Source organism: Chinchilla lanigera, unplaced genomic scaffold (assembly GCF_000276665.1).
Source record: "Chinchilla lanigera isolate Chin_1 unplaced genomic scaffold, ChiLan1.0 scaffold00030, whole genome shotgun sequence".
Lineage (NCBI taxonomy): Eukaryota > Metazoa > Chordata > Mammalia > Rodentia > Chinchillidae > Chinchilla > Chinchilla lanigera.
The window spans coordinates 10,383,714-10,403,393 of record NW_004955431.1 but is presented as its reverse complement, the minus strand read 5'-3'; the positions used below and the strand labels follow the sequence as shown (position 1 = coordinate 10,403,393).

The 19,680-nt window shown below is 39.7% G+C and overlaps 1 protein-coding gene across 7 annotated transcripts in view; it reads left to right on the top strand.

The window, feature by feature from the left end:
• The window catches only part of Nbea (neurobeachin), a gene marked incomplete at its 5' end in the record, with an annotated part of 638,824 nt that overhangs the window by 614,491 nt on the left and 4,653 nt on the right, over nucleotides 1-19,680 (top strand). For 4 of the 7 annotated variants that reach the window (XM_013515836.1, XM_013515838.1, XM_005387696.2 and 1 more), the window contains 6 exon segments: nucleotides 794-986; nucleotides 2,669-2,740; nucleotides 4,787-4,942; nucleotides 5,689-5,859; nucleotides 17,140-17,241; nucleotides 19,347-19,543. In XM_013515836.1, coding sequence (XP_013371290.1) covers nucleotides 794-986; nucleotides 2,669-2,740; nucleotides 4,787-4,942; nucleotides 5,689-5,859; nucleotides 17,140-17,241; nucleotides 19,347-19,543 — 891 coding nt within the window. 7 annotated transcript variants of the gene reach the window in all.

Below are 19,680 nucleotides of genomic sequence, written 5' to 3'. Positions count from 1 at the left end.
TAGTGGAGGACTCATATATAGAGGAAACAGTCAGAAAATGTATGTGAAAGCTAAATAATGATTATTTCCAACATACTTGTTTTATACTTTTTATACAGCACTTACGGTGCCTTATAGTAGTGATAGTATCTGCTGTCTATAGAGTCATATAATATACTAACTGTTTGAGAGACAAAGCTTAAAAAGAAGCAAAAGTGTTGGGTCTCTGTGAACTTGCAGTCCAGGAGGGGCAAGGAGGCGTGAACCATAAACAGTCAGTCAACCCTGGAGCAGAACTGTGTGCAGGACTCGGACGGGAGCGCTCAGGCTGCTGTATGGATGCTATAGTATTTTAATTATTTAGACTGTAGCCAGGCCCCCGGGTCAGCCAGATAGAAATGAAGGTATCAGTCAGTTCTCTGTGTTACATATAAACAATATCAGTGACTGATTGACTAATTTTTCCCGCAAACTGATGTGAATTAACTGCACTGAACAATGACGGTACATCTTGTGGCCATATCTCTGAGCTGACGTCTTGGATGATAGTCCAGCCATTATTCAAGTGGAGGCTCTTAATAAGCCGGTGTCCTGTGTCAGTAACTTCACAGGGTCCCGGCCTTCTTCCCTCTCCGCCATCAGTGAGACAAAGCTGCTCTATTTGGGGCAGGCAAGGGCCAGTAGGACAGTTCAGAGTGCTCGGCTCTCCCTGGGTCACGCAAGCCTCATCTGTTTTAACCTCCTTCGCGCCAGACCTTCCACTAACTGTTATCCCTTTTGTTTCCCTCTGTTCCCTTCCCTTTCTACTCAACAGTGTTTCCTTCCGCAGAGCCCACTCATGTTCAAAGATCAGATGCAACAGGATGTGATCATGGTGCTGAAGTTCCCATCAAATTCTCCCGTAACTCACGTGGCTGCCAACACCCTCCCCCACCTGACCATCCCTGCCGTGGTGACGGTGACGTGCAGCAGACTGTTCGCAGTGAACAGGTGGCACAACACAGTAGGTATGTGGCCCTCAACAGGCGCTCCCTGAGGAGTTAAGGGGAGGAGGTGTGCCGCGGGAGCTCACGTGCCGCGCTGTCTGCCGAACACAGCAGAGCAGGTTGTTGTCAAGCCCAGCAGGCTGCTGCTGCTCTCTTACTCACTGCAGCTGTGTCAGGGGCTCACCGAGGCTTGGTTAGTGGTTAAAAGGACAGTAAGCCCCTGACATATGAACGTTCATGTTGGGAACTTCCATAGGAGTCCTCTGTAAGACTCACTTTGTTGATTTACAAATGAATGCAACTTAGGCGCAGTTCTCCTGGAATGGAACTTGTTTGTAAATGGGGGACTTACTGTACCTACTTGATTAATGGGAGCAGTTTTGCAAATCCTTCAGGTCCTCCCACTGTATTCTATCACTGCACCCCCCAATCCTCACTTTAACCCGAATTAAATAAAAGTGAGTTTGAATCTGGATTCACCACATAATATTTTGGAATCCTCTCCTTTCATCAGCCTCATTAATTTATTTAGCAAGTCTGTGAGTGACCATTATGCGTCCAGTAGACCTGAGCACTTGGAATCTCACAGCAGTGAACGCGACAAACACCATTGTGGGGCTCAGTCTGTTGAGTGATTTCACATGTGTTTTCTCCAAACTCGTTTCTGAAAGTTTCAGTTAGTACATCTTGAAGCGATACAGCGCTGTCACGGAAATTTAGACATATTGATACTTCTTTAACCAGAGCAGAAGGGAGAGTGACCACATGGTTTAGTTGGCCCAGGTCTCGCTGGAAGGCCCAGGACTCCCACGGTCTCCAGGACTGAACAGATAAGCCATGCTGAATTACCCTGGATCTCGCTTTTCTGCTGACTTCTACCTTGCTCTGAAAAACACCATAATTTAGACCTTAGTTTTCTCTCCCAAGTTTCTTGATGTACCTCTTTTATGGTTGTTGGTGGTATTATCAACATGGGGTAGCCCCACTTCCATTCAGTCAGAAGTATGCAGTAAACATTTAATGAAAGATATATTTACTTCATTATTTACAGGAGTCTTAACCTCTAAAAATGTTTCCTATTGAGAAAAACTATGAAAGGCTAAATTTTTCTTTAACATTGTTCAAAAATATTACTTTGTAATCACAGGTAAAAAATTAAGACCGATTAATCAAGTAAGTCCTAAAGTTACTCCTCTACAAGGACCTACTGAGAGAGGGCCCCTGGGTGTGAGGCCCACCTGCACACTGTCCTGCTGTACAGGAGCGGAGGCTCCCGCCATCCCCGCTTGGAACTGTGTCCTTTGTTAGATTTTGGGCTTATTGGTTACCTGGAGACTAGCTTTCTGACAAGTTCAGGAAACGTAAGATCTTCTGTTTTATCCAGCTTTTTCTTATCACTTTTTCCAGCTTTGTATGTTTTAAGTAGAAACCTGAAATCCCTCTTGTGATAATATTTTCAGATTTTTTTTTTTTTTTGGTACGAGTAATTGAACTTACGATTACAGGCAGGTACTGTGCCATATCCCCAGCCCCAATATTTTAAGATTATTTGCAAAGTCACAACATATGACTGAACTATTTTTAAAATAATCTGCCAAATTTTTAAATCAAATATATGTTTTCTGCAATCATCATAAAACAGTGTTTACTTTAAAAAATTATTCTTTTCTGATAATTTTATGTCTCTCTTCTTAAATCTTTAGGACTCAGAGGAGCTCCAGGATACTCCTTGGATCAAGCGCATCATCTTCCCATTGAAATGGACCCATTAATTGGTAAATTTTTAACCAGAACTTCAATTTCATGGATAATGAGTGCTCACATACTCTTATGTGGTTGCTTTTCATAAAAGATAGCTAGATATTTTCTCTGCTACAAAACAACGTGCAAATAACATTGAATTATCATCAGAGTGCTGTGCAAATAGCACTGATTTTTCATCAAAGAGCTGTGCAAATCCTATGCCATCTGAGAACCTTTTGCTATTAAAACAATTATTTGTGTCATTTTCTTGTTATTTTAGGAGGTAATTTAAATTGATTATAAACAAAGCAAATAGTATCTGGGCGTAATGGTGCATGCCTGTAATCATAGCTCTCGAGAGGCAGAGGTAGGAGGATTGCTGTGAGTTCAAAGCCAGTCTTAACTACAGAGCAGACTTTGTCTCAAAAATAGCAAATAGTTATAAACTGTTCTTCGTTTCAGCCTAAAATATTCTCAGATCAATAGTATTTAAGATACCGTATAAGTTTTCAAAGGTAATATTAAAAGACAGTAATACTGAAGAAAATCTTTTCTAGAAATGTCTACTTGACAGAGCTAAACTAAAAAAAAAAAACAACATGAATTGTAAACTCATGAGCTGTTATCTGTTTGTGACAGATATGTGAAATATTTTAATCACATATACTTAGTAGTCATATGATCCCGAGCAAACCCCTTAATCTTTCTAGGCCTCTCAGTGTCATATATATGACATGGTTTACAATGGTGTTTATTCTATATATCTTGTAGGATCATCTAGAAAATTAACTTTAAAACAACTGAAAATGGTTTGAAAATTATTAAACTTTGTACAAGTTTGGTGTTTTATTATTAGATTAATTAAGGTTTTCATCTTTGAACTCAGAGAAATAAGATAGCCATTTGTGTTAGTTACTTATCCCCTATACAAATAATATTTACTTGTCTTGACAAGTTAAGAGGCTTAGGAGTGGGAATATTTTAGAGTCTAACTTAGCTGTTCTCCTGTCCAACAGACACTGACAGTGAAATGCAAGCTAGTGTGTAACATGAAAAAATTAATAGGTCTATTCTGATTAATCAAGGACAAATTACATGGCTTTCCAGACACCCAGGATCTCTGGTTACCATGTCGTTACAGTTTTAAGTATAATTTTTCTTTTATTGCTTACTTTCCCAGTAATTGTTTTCATAATGATGGTGGATACCTACAACTACTGTAGTAGCACTTAGATTTAATCAGTGTCAGAGAGTGGCTGTGGTGACCTTCTACATCTGCATTTTCCGTTAAGAATTCTGACCAGGGATTTCTCCTGAAAGGATGGTGTAACTACAGGGACAGTCTGGCATCCAGACAGGCACTGGGGAAATCAGCTGTGTCTCTGAGTTCCTGACTTTATTCAGATGCAGTCCCAGCGCTACACACTGATTCTCTGCCTGTCTCTTTCCTCCCCAGTTTCTCTCCCACCCTTTTTATTTTTCTCTTCTCCTGCCAACCCTTTCTGGAAAGGCCTTCTGTTTATTGACAATCCAGGTCCTTGGAGCTGCTGACCTAAAGCTCCCTGTGGGGTTTCCCACCTAATAACATCCCTTGCTCAATCTCTACCTCTTCTTTTCACACAAATTGTGAATCCCACTGGAAAAATGACAGATGGGGGCAAATATTAATATGTCTTTTTCTTATGTAACGTACTTCACACAATATCCTTTACTTGATTCTTATTGGATACTAATGAGCTTATGCATAGCAGACACCTACAGAATTAAATCCACTTAAATATTTTTATTATGTTTTTAATTCATTGTTTTAAATTCCTCATATTGTTTATATTTATTGGTGATGGGAAAACTTAAATTTCTGGCATAGTTTTTGAATATATAATATTCATAAATAATCAGTGCTACAAAGTACATTTATACCCCACAAGGGAAAATGGCAAAATCTTAAAAATTTATAGCTTTAAATACCTATCACTAGGTAAATGAACCATAAGTGTTTTTTTTTTTTTCTTTTTATGAGTGCTTGGTGAATCTCTCTTAGAACTCTTTAAAAACTCTCTCTTTCCATTTATTTTTAGCCAATAACTCTGGTGTGAACAAACGGCAGATCACAGACCTTGTGGACCAGAGTATACAGATCAATGCACATTGTTTTGTGGTCACAGCAGATAATCGGTATATCCTTATCTGTGGATTCTGGGATAAGAGCTTCAGAGTTTATTCTACAGAAACAGGTAATCCTAGCTATGAAACAGCTTATTCTGTTCTCAGTGCTTGATGCTAAAACCAGAGCTTAATATGAGACCATACTTAATAGTGTAGGCATTTCTGTCATTTGCCAGTGTCAATTAATGGTCACAATTTGAGTTTCATGTTCATAGTAGAGGCTAAATAATTTTAACTCTGTCCCTACTGAATCTTAGCATGATTCCTAAATTCATACAAGAACTGGAGCTGTTGTCCCCTCCCTAAATTCATGTCCAGGAAAACACCTTAGCAGGGCGTGGTGGTGCATGCCTATAATCCCTGCGTTCTGCCAGGCTGAGGCAGGAGACTTGCAAGTTAGAGCCAAGAATGGGCAATTGAATGACTTAGTGAGACCTTGTCTCAGAATACAAAATTCTAAAAGGGTCAGGTGGAGAGGTGTAAAGGATGTAGCTCAATGGAAAGGCCCTGGGTTCAATCCTCACTACTACAAAAAATAAAGAAGGAAACAAAGAAACAAAAACCCATAAAGTTCTCACCCTGGCAAAACCTGTATAAATAATCAAGACTGGGTTGTAAGACTTTTCCTGAAAAATTCCAAATAACATTCTTTTTTCTGTTTTTGGAAGCAAGAAAGCACTTGTAGCTAGATACGAATTGCCTTATAAAGTTGATGCTCTATAGAGTGACTTTTCACAAATCTACAAAAATGAAGTCAAGCTTGTTACATGTAAAGAAAGAGAGTAAATTAAGTGACCCTGTTCTTTCCGTGCAGGAAAACTCACTCAGATTGTATTTGGCCACTGGGATGTGGTGACGTGCCTGGCCAGGTCTGAGTCCTACATCGGTGGGGACTGCTACATCGTGTCTGGGTCTCGGGACGCCACCTTGCTCCTCTGGTACTGGAGCGGGCGGCACCATATCATCGGAGACAACCCCAACAGCAGTGAGTGTCTGTGGCTGACCTGTCAAACTAGAAATCCACTTAAAGATAGTTTGCTTTTTTCTGAATCATTTTCTTGAGACTTTAAGGATTTGAAAATATAAAAGATTAAATGGCAAAAAATATCTTACTGGAATTTGAACAGTGTTCAAAGTATAAAATAAGTAACTACTATTACCTTCCCCCTGGAGATGTGCTCAGATCCCCTCATACTGGCCGGCTCGGCTGCCTTTCCACTGCCCGGGCTCCCCACACCTCAGGAACTTCCCCTGCTCCATGGAAGCCTTGTGAGTTCTCTGAGCTGTGCGTAATCTCAGTCTTTCTCTGATTTTCCAGAAGATTTTATATCTGCCTCAGTCAAAGCTTTTACTTTTTTCTACCATACAGTATAGTGACTATCTCCATTTATTCATATACTGTACAGTGGCTGAATATGCCCTTCAGATTAGACATTGAGGATGCAAATACTGAGTAAGACAAGTTTTCTTGCTTGGAATAATTCTTCAACTCTGTTTTTATTTAGGAATGTTCCCTAAGATGTCTGTAGGAAAATAAGAGAGCCGCTCTAATAAAATAATTTGGGGAAGCATTGCATATACTCTTAACTCTCTATGTAAGCCTTGGGAGTCCTACGAAATAAACCTGCTGGTATTTGTTTAGCACAGTCTTTTGAACTTTGTGTTCATATATGAACAGCTGTTAGTCCTTGAACTGTTTTCCTGAGAAAACACTGAGCTAGACCAGAAGCGTCTCTGGGTCCTGACATAATAGCACACGTAAGGGGTAAATACTAAGTAATAAATGTGCCAGATAAGAGATTGCCTAGAAACAATTATTAATTTTAATTACTAAGATTTCAAAAGTTCAGATGTATATATTTCCTATAAAATATAGAATGGCTTCTGTGAAATGTTAAAACTAGCAGGCACCTAAGCCAAATTATTCAAATTATAATTCATACATCAATCACCAGTTCAAAATGTGAGTTTAGGGAATGTCTCTAACAAAGGAGATACAGTAGGCCTCCCCCAGGAGCCCTGCGTAGCGCAGCTCATCTACTGTGAGAGTAGATAAGTGTACATGATGCCGTGTTCCAGCTGTGTGGCTGGAGACAGCTCCCCTCTGGTGCCAGCAGAGGATGGGATGAGCTGAGCACCTGCCCCTCAGGCACACGGCCTGGCTTTTGATTGAATAGTAGCAAAGGCTCCATCATACTATAGGAGCAAGCCGAGAAATACATGCATTGAAGAAAGTACTGGGACATTGAGCTAGACTGACCAAATGACATGTGAAGTTCTTAGTTTTGTTGCCCATAGCTAGAGTTGAAAAATAGAGGATTAAGAAACTAAAAGTGTGTTGTGAAGAAACATGTCTCTTGGTGTAGAGAAAAAGTGAGTGTATTAAACATGTCTATCTCTGCTCTGAATTGTGACCTTGGATGTGGTACTGCTTTGAAGGGAAAATATTCGGTGTTGCTTAATTTCCACCTAGTTCAAATAATAAGTTGCTATTTCTTTACTATTAATAAAGATCTTAGCCTAAATACTACCAAATTAATATCTTTACTCCTCCAAAACCTTGTCCTTAAAACTTTTTTTATCTGTAGGAAAATTCCAGTTGTTCTATGTGTAGAGTTGTGTGTACTGGGTGTGGTGTGTGGTGTGTGGGCATGTATGTGTGTGCACATACACACATGAAAGATATTTGACCCACTGGTCTGACTTGATTATTCTCAAGCATAGTACATTATCACATATAGTTTATCTAAAAGTATTTTCATATATCTCCAATTTTTCTTTATTGCCATGATAATGTAGCAGTCCTTAAAAAATCTTCAATTAGGCATCAAGTAAGTATAGTAGCTCACATGTATATTAACAAAAATTATGAAGTTGTTAAGTAGAAAAATTTTTAGAGTATAGCTTTAAGTCTAATGGTCACCAAATTCAAAATTAAGTTCAGAAATGACTAAATGTTATTTTCCAAAAAGGGGATTTATTTCTTAAAAGCTTCCATCTGGTAGAAAGGATAAAATATTTTATAAAATGTACTGCTTTTAAGCAAAATCTTAAATTTTAGTCATTATCTGAATTGGCTGTGTCTTCACGATCTTTTTAAACAAAAAGATGGTTGACCCTCCATTGTAACTTTGATCCATCAGTTAGCAGAAAAATTTAAACATAATGCTAAATGTTTAAAGTTCCTTACAGCGGGAGCGCTGGAAATACAGAATGATTTTCTTAATCCTTAAGAACAAAACTGTGAATATTATGTTTATTACAAAGCATTCCTTTATCTAAACCTTAAAGCTGAAAGTACCCTTAAGAAATTGTAACAGCAGATAATCAATGTATATTTTTCAGTATTGCCTCCATATATATGAATTCATTTCTTGGTCAAAAACTCTCATCATAATTTTTTCTTATTTTAAAGAAAAGAAAAATAATTAAAAAATGGTATAAAATTTCAAAACAAGATAGTAGGAGAATAACAATAGTTAGTACTTTGCGTATTATTATCTTCAAAGTACTTGCTCAGATTATGAGATATAAGCATAAACCTTCCTTTTGAACTGATAGCAATTAGTAGTATAACTGTCTTAACTGTCTTGTATGTGTGTGTATATATATTTTTTTCTTTTTCCCTTCCTTCTTCTCTCCTTTCCCCCATTCTAGTTTCTCTTTCCTTTTGAGCAGTTTCTTCCCATTTCACAATATCTATTATACATTTCTCTCATCATAATTATAAACCTGTAGCACTTCCATAAAACCCACCTTGTCAAGGATCGATTATTCAATATTTAACATAGAAATATGTAGTACTGCTTTCATTACCTCAATTGTGTATAAGGAAAAAATGTTTAAAATAAACAAGATGAGCACCTAAGTAAAGGTATAAATATGTGTTGAATACCTATGATGTTCCTGCTACATTCTTAGCAGCTGAGAATGCTGAATAACCCACATCTCTGATCGTCTGGATTTCTTAAGAATCTGTACTACATGAATCAAAAAACCTAGTAGCACATGTATGCCTGACTAGGGCAACTATATACATGGTTAATTAGCTTTTTAAAAAAGTAGTTGCAGCACACACTAAATTGACTGTTATATCGTGATTCATCTGGTTTTTGGCATATGCTTATGTAGTCATTGCCATCAGGAAACTTGGAGCATGGAGGAAAAAAAAATTTCTGCTCCTGTTTAATTTAGCTACCAATTCACAGGTCAGAGAATGAGGGTAGATGTGTTTTCTATCTTGGTAATTCATTCCTACTCAAAACTAAAATCTAGTTATGTCTAAATTCATATTAAAGTGTGTGACACAATGCCCTTAGGTTTTAGAGGTTGTATACATTAACCCAGACTTGAAGGCATGTAGCATAACATCCCAGTAGCTGTTATAATTCAGGGATTGGTCTTGCATGGACAGTGACTTGATTTGTATGGCAGAAAGGCTAAATCAGACTTGTTCATCACAGCATCATGAAATGATGGGATTTATCGTCAAACTTGATGTACACACCCCTGAAATCTCAAGATAAATTCAAGTGGCTTTAATACATTTTTTCTTTGACATTGTCAGTATTATATTGAAATGGATAGCTCTAAGAATTCCACAAAGGAACAGTAAATGATATTTGTATGTTTTTTCGATAGGCATAGAAAGGGTCTGTGTTCTCATCTAATATATTGCTGTGATGAATGTGCGCATATCATGAGAGTTTCCTTCTCATTATTTTTACCCCTTTAATGAATTTGCCACAAAGTGAATATTTGCAGAGAGTTTCAGGCCAAAAAAAGAAACAAAGGCTACCTAGCGTATGTTATAATGGAACTATTGTTATCTTATTAATGTATTCTATACTAATAATACTCAGTGTTGCTCTTTCAAACTTGAGACTTTGAACATAGAAAATTATCTTGGAGGCTTTAAATAGGTCCCTAACTAGATAACAGAATTGCAAAGATGTGAGGGACAGATGCTTTCATCTGAAACAGACTTACACAAATTCTGAAACTAATTTGGAAGTGATAAAAATTAATTTGCGCACTTTAATTGGAAGCAACCTCCTGCATGAGAGAAAGTGGAGTGGAGCAGGCGATTTGTGCTAAAGGCTGATTGAATTTTTTGTCAGGTAGGTATGTTGCACTTGGCCGCGTATCCTCTAGAGCCCCTCTTTGCAATATATTACGACCCATCTCTGACTGGTGTTCTTTAAAAGGATCAATGCTATTCCTGTTGAATCCCTAGAGTTCAAAATTTCATTGATCTTGGGACTTGACATTTCTCATTACGTGCTGTAGCTTCCAACAAGATAGTCACAAGAGGGGAAGTTAACATTGTTGTCTCTTCAGTAACGCTGCAAATACATTGGGGCCTCAGCTCAGAAGCCAATCTGTGTTTCAAGTGTGTAATGTAAATGTTTATATCAGATATAAGGTGCTTTGTGGAGAGCTTGATGATGTATACCTATGAAACGTTTAGACTCATTGCAATATGAAACTTGGGGAGGGAACTGACCGTTCATCTTTTCAAATCAAATCCACACATATTGCCTAAGTAATGTGTGTAAGACATTGTTAGGTGCTGCTCCAGTCCGCATTTTAAACACGGGTCTTTTAGCTCATGCCACGCATTGTGCCGAACATGAAAGGAGAAACCAATTGAAAAGGAGCATCCAAGTGTGCACGCCACCTCTCCGGGCTCCCATGTGCAGCCTGAGCTCTGGACACAGCCCTCCTTCCTCCCACCGCCTATCACAGAAAGCTGCCAAACCGCATCCCTCCCTGTGTTAGTATCCAGCCCTCCTTAAAGACTCTTCTGGTGCCCAGTTCCACAACCACCACAAGCCGGTGGTATTATGAGAGACAACAGCATGGGGAAGACTAACACAGAAATATTTTTAAAGCATAGGGTGGTACCTAGGCTCGCATATTTAATTATTTCCATGAGAATTAAGTTTGTGAACCAAGGTACCACTGTATTTGTACATTAGCTGTATTAGATAAGTTTGTGTCCCTTCTCAGAGGAAAGAATCTTCTCAAGTGTCTAGTAAACATTAAACTACCTTTATTATGTACCAGATGACGCATAGTTAGAGGGGTTATAATTCTCACCTCAGAGCAGTTTCTCAGAGTCACGTGGTCATGAATGGCGTGGCACATCTCAGCCCAGGCCAGGGATGCTGTAGACCACTCAGCAGCTAGCATGCAGAGACATTTTAGGGTCCATGACAAGAGAGGGGGCTGTTTTCTATTCAGTCTCTGATTTTCCTGTCCCTGTGTGAGCCTGAGGTGTCAAGAAAGGTGTTCGGCCTGGGTCAGAAGCAATATAAGAAACAAGGTTGGCTAAACTGTTCTCTGATCAGGTAGTTTCACTGCACAGGTGAGGGGTGTTGCGGTATCATGACAGCCCAGCTTCCCTAGGAAAAAGAGATGGGTTGTTCTCATGGGTCAGCCATGCACTGTGACTGCACCCAGATGCAGGACACGGGGAAAAGACTTGGCTGCAGTGCAATCAATGCTCAGCAGAAATTGCAGTCCCTGTTATCCTGGGAGAGGAAAAAGAACTGAGAGTGAATGAATAAATAGAGTCATCACCCCATCTTCTTCTATTTTTCATCAGATACTGCAGGAGATTGTAATCAAAGGAAACGATGTCATGGGCCAGGTGATGTTTTCCCCCCGCCGACTGTGTTCACTTGTGTCCCCTTGTGACTGTGAGAAGCATGGGCCCAGGCATCTTAGGGACTGGGCCCAAGCCTCTGGGGTAGTGCCAAGTTGGTTGAAGACTCAGAATCTTGATACATGGGACTTTTTAGTGACCCGGTTGTCAGCTATCCCAGCAAATTTCTAACATGGTATTTTAAAATAAATCTTGAAATTACGGCAGCAATGACATTGCTATACCTTTTGACTAAATCCCTTCTTCTGTACTTTTAAATCGAAAATCTGTCATATTTAATGTACATATAAATGTGAATGAAAGTAGCTACTACCATGACTCTACAATGACTTCACAAAGGTCAGCAATAAACTCTGAATGTCACACGTCACCAAGAGGGTCACTGTGAGACTGCAGCATAACTCTGCTGAGGAACGTGGGTCTCTGAGACTCCACCGGCCCCCCTCAGTCTGATTCAAAAGAAGCAACACTTCCCCCTGCACATTAGCAGCCTACAGATGAGGTTTAAATAAGCACCACGAGTAATCTTCACTCTGGCCGTCTTTCTGAAAGCCACAGACCCTTTCACTGGAAAGTGCTTCTGGCAGTAGTTTGTGAATAGCAGCATCTAATACCTTTGTAAATTTTTTCTTATTTATATCAAGAATATTGAGATAACTTCTGATAAAAATGAGATGGACTCTGTTTTTTAGCTTTTATGTATAAAATTTGCAAATGCATCCCCGTGCGGAATCTCAGAAGCAGATGTTTTTATTCTTTGTCTCTCCTCTCGATTCCAACACACAGAGAGCTCCTCCATGCAGGCAGCGAGGGGGGAGGGTGGCGGCACTGCAGTCTTTAGAGGCAGGTCTCACCTGCACCTCCCTCTGCACCAGGGCCTTTAACCTTGAGCCGCATCCATCAGCGGTGATGTGACAATGACGGACGATATTCCCAAGGTTTTGAGTGAATGTTGGGATGTGTGACATCTGTCTCTGGCCATGAAATATAGGAAATGTGCTCCCTTTCCTTGCTGCAGATTTCCAGAATAACATTATATTTACACTGCTTTTCTCCAGCTTAAGCTGGACCCCTATAAAAAGAAACAATGTTTGCAGGGCTCCTAAAAACATCCCTTAATATTTAAGTCCTGCCATTTATTCAAATGATCTACGGAAATTACGATGAAAAATTTTTTTCAAATTTCTAAATAAGACACCAGTGTTTAAAAAACACATTTCCTAGTACAAAATATTTAATGTGCAAAAGGGATTTTTTCAGTATTTTGTCCATTCTTCTGAATTCCTTCCCATAGTTACATTCCTTTTTATCTTTACTATGGAATATAAGGGGAAAAGCTCAAAAACTCTATAAAAGTTTATGTGAATTTTATTAAACATATAATTTGAGGGTTTTTTTAGTGTGTGTCTTTCCAAGATAAAATAATCACTTCAAAATTAAAGATAGTATTACACATAAAGTCCTACCAATCCTTAATCTTTATTTTACCAGACAACTCATTGTATCTTATAAACATAATTCTATAAATTGTGTGATTATATTTCAGACAAGTGCAGAGCTACTGAAAATATAAATGAGTACTAATATTTGAAACCTATTACAACCGTATGCTATGTGTAGACTTAGGCAAAATGGCGAGCTGAGTGGGCTGCCGGCCCCGTCTCCCACGCTCCACCTAAGAGGTGTCTCTAAAGTGTGATGAAGCCGGGTGTGGTGGCACACACCTGTAATCCTAGCACTTTGGAAGCTGAAACAGGAAGATTGCTAGGAATTTGAGGCCACCCTGAGCTACATAGTGACCCAACCTTGAGATACAGCAATACCATGTCTCAAAAAACAAGGAGAAAAGGAAGGAAGAGGAGGAAAATAAAAAACCAAACAAATGAAAAAGCAGGATGAAAGTTGGTGGGTCCAAGAAAGCTCACAGAAAGATGAGAAAATCCTGGGGGATAGAACATGAAGTGCCTCTTAAGGAAGAGGGTATGATGGCCCCGAGTGGGGAGTATTGAGCCCGGCTAGGGGATTCATTTGTTCCTCTCGCCCCTGAGAGGAAAAGGATGAGAACCCCAGGCCAGCGGCCAATACCCCACAGGGGTCACGTCAGTGTCAAGAGGTACACGGGGCAGGCACAGCTGCCAGCCCTTGGCCGTTCATGCTCCAGCAGGCAGGACCTTGAGGAAGAGGAATGCCAAGACCGGAGCAGAGACACAAGACAGGGCAGAGTGGGGGGGGCCTCACCCCAGCTGGATTATGTCCACAGACAGAAGTAGGCACCAGACAGGGAACTGAAGCACTATGGAACAAAGACGGCAAGCTGAACACCCTCATCTGGTTGACACAGAATAAACAGAATGGAAAAAGAAGTTTTATAAGGACGTACTGTTCTCTAAGATAGAAAAGGAAGAGCATCAAGGTTACTGGAAATATTTTGTATTTCTTACAATGGGGGTGTGAGTACAAAGGAATTCAGTGTGTGTGTGTGTGTGTCTGTAAACATACAGGACATGGTCATAAAATATAATGAATATTTACATTTTATTATAGTACCAGACACATTGCCATTAATCCTCAAAACGCCCCCCTTGCTCTGAACACATTTATCCCCTCGTTCTTAACGCCTTCTGAGACAGTTCGGAGGTTCCCATTCAGGAGCATCTTCAGTTGCACTGTTGTTGCTTCTGTGTTCCAGATTCACTCAAGACATTCACCTTCCATGCTCATTTTGACTTTGGGGAGGAGTCTAAGTCACATGGTAGCAAATCCAGTGAAGGGGGCTGGGGATTTAGCTCAGCGGCAAAAGCGCCTGCCTGGCAAGCGCAAGGTCGTGAGTTCGGTTCCCGGTACCGGAGAAAAACCAAAAAACAAAAACAACAAAACAAATCCAGTGAAGAAGGTGGATGAGGACACACCATAATGTTTCTTGGGTTTTTTTTTTTGTTGTTGTTCTTTTTTGTTTGTTTGGTTTTTTCCCCCCGGTATCAGGAATCAAACTCACGACCTTGCACTTGCTGGGCAGGCACTGCCGCTGAGCTAAATCCCCAGCCCCCGCCATAATGTTTCTTGAGCCTGCCTTTCCATTGGATGCCCTGGGCAGGGACACTTACAGTATTTTTTTATCATATCTTGTAAAAGAGGGCTTCCAGAATCATTTCAGAAAGTATCAAGAATGATGGGATAAATGTGTTTAGAGTGAGGGCAAGTATCTTAGAGTAATACTTTTTAAATTTAGACATTCACCATATATTTTGATCATCACCCCTTGTATATGTTTTATGAGTATATATAGGGTACATATTTTATATATATGTATTACACATACTTAATATGTAAGCAGTATTTTTAAAACTTTAATTTAAAACAATGAAAAGTCAGGCAGCTATGTGGAAATAGCCAATTTAAAGGGATTTGTGAACTTGAGAATTAATTAGTCAATAGCAGTGTTCCTTCAGCTTGTGTTATGCACTAATTCCTTTTTAAAAGAACAAAATTATCATTAGCACTAAAAAAAAAAAAAAGAAGGGAGAGAGGGAAGGATATATCCCAAACTCCTACAAATGTATTCTTGGACTCCTTGCTCAGCAAAAAAATTATCATAACATAGATTCTGATAGCAAAGAGAGGCTTCATCTTTGTAACTAGCTTAAAGGAATTTGAGTATCATCAAAATGCAAACCTGAGATTTTAAAGTTTTCACAGAACTTGTTACCCTCAAGAAAACATTCACAGATCTCTGGTACATAGACACAAACTCTAGATTGAAAAACATCAAGAATTCTGAAAGAGTTGCAGTTGTCTGACCAAGTTACAACATGCCTTTTCAAGGAGAAAAAAACTTAACAATTGTGATGGTGTTAATGGGAAATGGAAATAATGGGATATTACAGGCATTGATAAATGTTTATTGAACCGAATTAAGTGGATCCGGTCCAAATTGTATTGCTATTAAATGCCCCACACTCTGCTTTCTGATTACCTGGTCTTCACTTCATTTCATTGAATCAGGTCTTCATAATCTGCCCAGTGTGGCTAATATTTGGTTACCTACTTGCTTGCTTTGCCTTGCTTTTTTTTCTTTTCTTTTCTTTTCTTTTTTCTTTCTTTCTCTTTCTTTCCTTCCTTCCTTCCTTCTTTCCTTCCTTCCTCTCTTTTCTTTTCTCTTTTCTTTTAAAATTTTTTTACTTTCCCTCCATGTTCTCCTTTCTTTGTTTTTGAAGTTAATGATAATTTTGTTCTCTTTAAAAGGGATCAATGTATTATACAAGATTGAGAAACTTTTAGTATAGACTAATTTTTTTTTCTAATTTCGTAGTTGGCAACTTCTACACAGATACCTGATTTTCTTTTGTTTTTAGAATTAGAGAATGTTTGAAAGTACCAATTACATATTAAGTATTTATGATGTATAGCTACAAAAAAAATACAGGTAACTGTCGTGTGTCTTCAGTATATAGATCGTACCCATCGCAGGTGTATGTATTGCTCACAGTGGCGCCGTGCTCCCTTTGCCTTCACTTCCGCTTTCTCTTTCTTCCTTTTCTCCACCTTCCTGAGCATCAGACTGTACAGATTTGTCCATTCCATCCCACACTGGCTCCTCCCAACAACTCTCCCAGTCAAGACAGTGTGGATCGTGAGGCCTTTTCAAGTTTGCACACCTTAGACAAATGCAGTTTATTCACCAAATGTTCTGATTTCCTCTTCATTCATTCTGAGATGGCTTTGGTCCCCACTGTACTGTGTGTGCACACGTTGTTCCTCCTCACCTTGCTGTTGACTGTGTCTGGTGGTGTGCCTGTGGGCGGCCATGATTATTTTATGGGTTTTCAACAGTTCCATGTTACATTTTATACCTCATCTTTCTTCCCATCCCTATCCCACTTAGAAACATGCTTGCCCCTCCGAAGACATCCATTCAGTTTGTGAGGTATTTAGCAGTGAAAATGCTTGCAGAGTATAACTCAGCTGGACTGTGCAGCTAGCTTTGTGCCAGTTGAGAACTAAGATATTTATTCTTTCCTTTACTGCTTTCCCCACACCACTTTCCGATCTCCCCCACCAAAAGAGAGCACCTCTTCCTGTTGTGTTCAGATTTTAGGGAATAATTTTAAATAAGAACATGAGCTTTAGAATTAGAAAGTTTCCAATGCAAAGCCTGCTAGCTGTTTGAACTTGGGAAGCTGAATAACCTTGAAAAGCCATGGGTTTACAGGCTATCAAATAGGAATAATAATAGTACTAACCTGATAAGAATGTTAACCAAAATTAAATGAGATAGCACATACAAAAACCTTGGCAGGTGTTGTACTTGGTTACTAACAATAATCAGGCAGAAAAGAACAGCTTTCAGCACTGTCATGTATTCTAAACACACATATATTAACTTACCCTGTCATCTAAGTAGCCTGTGTATAGGTGCAATGCCTGTGCCATGTCACAGGTAGGAGGTAGCAGAAAGGTTAGTAACTGGCTATAGTCACATAGCTACTCATTGTCCTTAAGAGTCATTGGTGATGGTTTTATAAAATGCTGGCTTTGCTGGTGCAGCTTTTTATGTCTGCTCTCGCTTCACGGTGACCCACTGCTGTTTTTTTGCAGGCGATTATCCTGCACCAAGAGCTGTCCTCACAGGCCATGACCATGAAGTCGTCTGTGTTTCTGTCTGTGCAGAACTTGGACTCGTTATCAGTGGTGCTAAAGGTTAGAAGTCATTTATTACATTTTAAAACTTTAGAAAATGTACCACTGTCTGAAGCTATGATCTTTGATCTGTTTCTTCCAGGAGACTCTCCACAGAAAAATATAATCCCTAGGTTCTTTGCAGCTGTTTAATTTTATTAATATTCACCAGTACTAATACGCAAAAAGTTCACGTAGCATTTGTGGTCACCGGCATTCTAACCGTAACACTGGTAAATTAAATTGCAGGACTTCCAAAGATGCAGCCATTAAAAAAGGACATCGAAAAGGCAAGGGGGAAATGTCCCTGATCAGGGGCGTCTTGGGGGATCTGATTACTCCTCAGATTTGGCCCTGAATCCACTTCCTCTGCAGGTCCCTTTCTTCACAAGGCTGAAGACTGTGGAGAGGCCTGTGGAAAGGAAACAGGGTCATATGGGGCTTCTGTCTTTTTTATGGAAGAAGTAGCATTTGCAGGGAATGAGGAAATGTAGGTCCCAGTTCTGGATCAGGGAGCTTCTCCATGGGAAGACTCGAGGTAGAAGGGAGCCCTACCCCTGGGAGGAACCGGAGGACCAAGAGGCTGGAGGGAGGGAGGGTGCGGCAGGGCTGAGGAGGGAGGAGACGGAAGAGGTGGGAGGGGCCGGGGCACAAAGACTGGCATTTTTAGATTCAGGGTAATACGGAATCGTTGGGGTTTTTTCCCTCTTCTGTACTGGGGATTGAATCCAGGGCCTTCACAGCGAGCTATATCCCCAGCCATTTACTTTTGAGACATGGTCTCACCGAATTTCCAGACTGCCCAGGCTGGCAGTGCTGGCATTCCAGGCTTGGCCACCACACATAAGTCATTGAAGATTTTAATCAGGGTGATGAGATGATCAGCTTTGGTTGCTACAGCTAATTCTCACTGCTTTATGGAGATTAAAGTAGTCTGAAGTCATAAGTTATCTTATTATAAAGGTATATTACAAGGAGAGTGAGTGATACATAGTAGATAGTAGGAAAAACATTAATTTTCTATAGGTAGTGGGTGATATTAGAGACAATTGCTATTTTCTTTTTTTCACTCATGTTCTATAGCTCTTATTTTAGTAATTGGGGAGTTTTTTTATAGTTTTGTAATGTCCCTTGTTTTATAAATTCGTGTCCACTCTAATCAATTGATTAAAAAATTAAAATGCAATTATCTTCATCTTTGTGGAGTTTTGTTTTTGTTTTTGTTTTTGTTTTTGTTTTTTGAGACAGGGTCTCGCTATGCAGTTCACACTGGCCTTGAGCTCACTTTGTAGCCCAGGCCAGTCGCGTACTCACAAGGATCCTCCTGCCTCAGCCTCCCAAGTGCTGGGATTACAGGCACACGCCACCATGCCCGGCTTTTATTTTATTTTGAATAAAGCAAGGGGGCAGACATAAATAGCAGCTGTATTAAGCACTCATTTTCATGAATATAACTAGTGGTTTTTTATCTTATCACGTAATTTCTACAAGTACAAAAATCCCCCAGAACAATTGGGCAAAGTAAGTCCTTCGCCCTTTTCATTTTACACTTTTGCCTCACTGTTAATTTGTTGGAGACAAAACATGTTATGTGGTATGAATTACTTGATTAATTTCCTAATTTTACTTTTACATTTTAAGTATAGATTACAGAAAAAAGTAATGTTTTATGTAGTGCAGTATTAAATGTTTGATGCTACTAGAGAAACTTAGCAACTTTTTTGGTAATTCTCCTAAATTTTTTTTTATAGTGGCACTGGGGGTTGAACCTGTGACCTCATGCGTGCTAGATAAGCACTTACAGGTAGCCCTAGCTCAAGGACATTGAGAGAAACGTTCTGGGACAGCCTTTTACTGTCATGTAACCCATGAGCTATGTCCCTTTGTTAGGAATATTACCTGAGGAAGGGTAAGAATATGCAGATGTCTACATACCTTACCCTTAGACAGCCAGTCTGTATTTGCTGTTTTCAAATACCACTCAGCACATGGCTCTGGCCAGCGTACGGCTCCACCCGCACCTCGTAACAGATCTGCTTGGCCGCAGGTAGGGGTTGGACTGATGAGCGCAAGTGTGTGATCTGTTACCATTACTGACCGCGGGCACTGATACTTCCTCTCCACAGAGGGCCCCTGCCTTGTTCACACCATCACTGGAGATCTGCTGAGAGCCCTCGAAGGGCCGGAAAACTGCTTGTTCCCACGCTTGATTTCTGTATCCAGCGAAGGCCACTGTATCATTTACTACGAACGAGGACGGTTCAGCAATTTCAGCATTAATGGGAAGCTTTTGGCCCAAATGGAGATCAATGATTCAACACGGGTAAATCGACATGTTCCATGCAAAAAAGGGAGGAAGCAACAGATTAAAGATGCTTTATAGTAAAGGACTCATAATAGAATTTCTCTGGCGTCCATACGAAGGGATGATAGTTGAGAAAGTATATAAATTCATGTAGA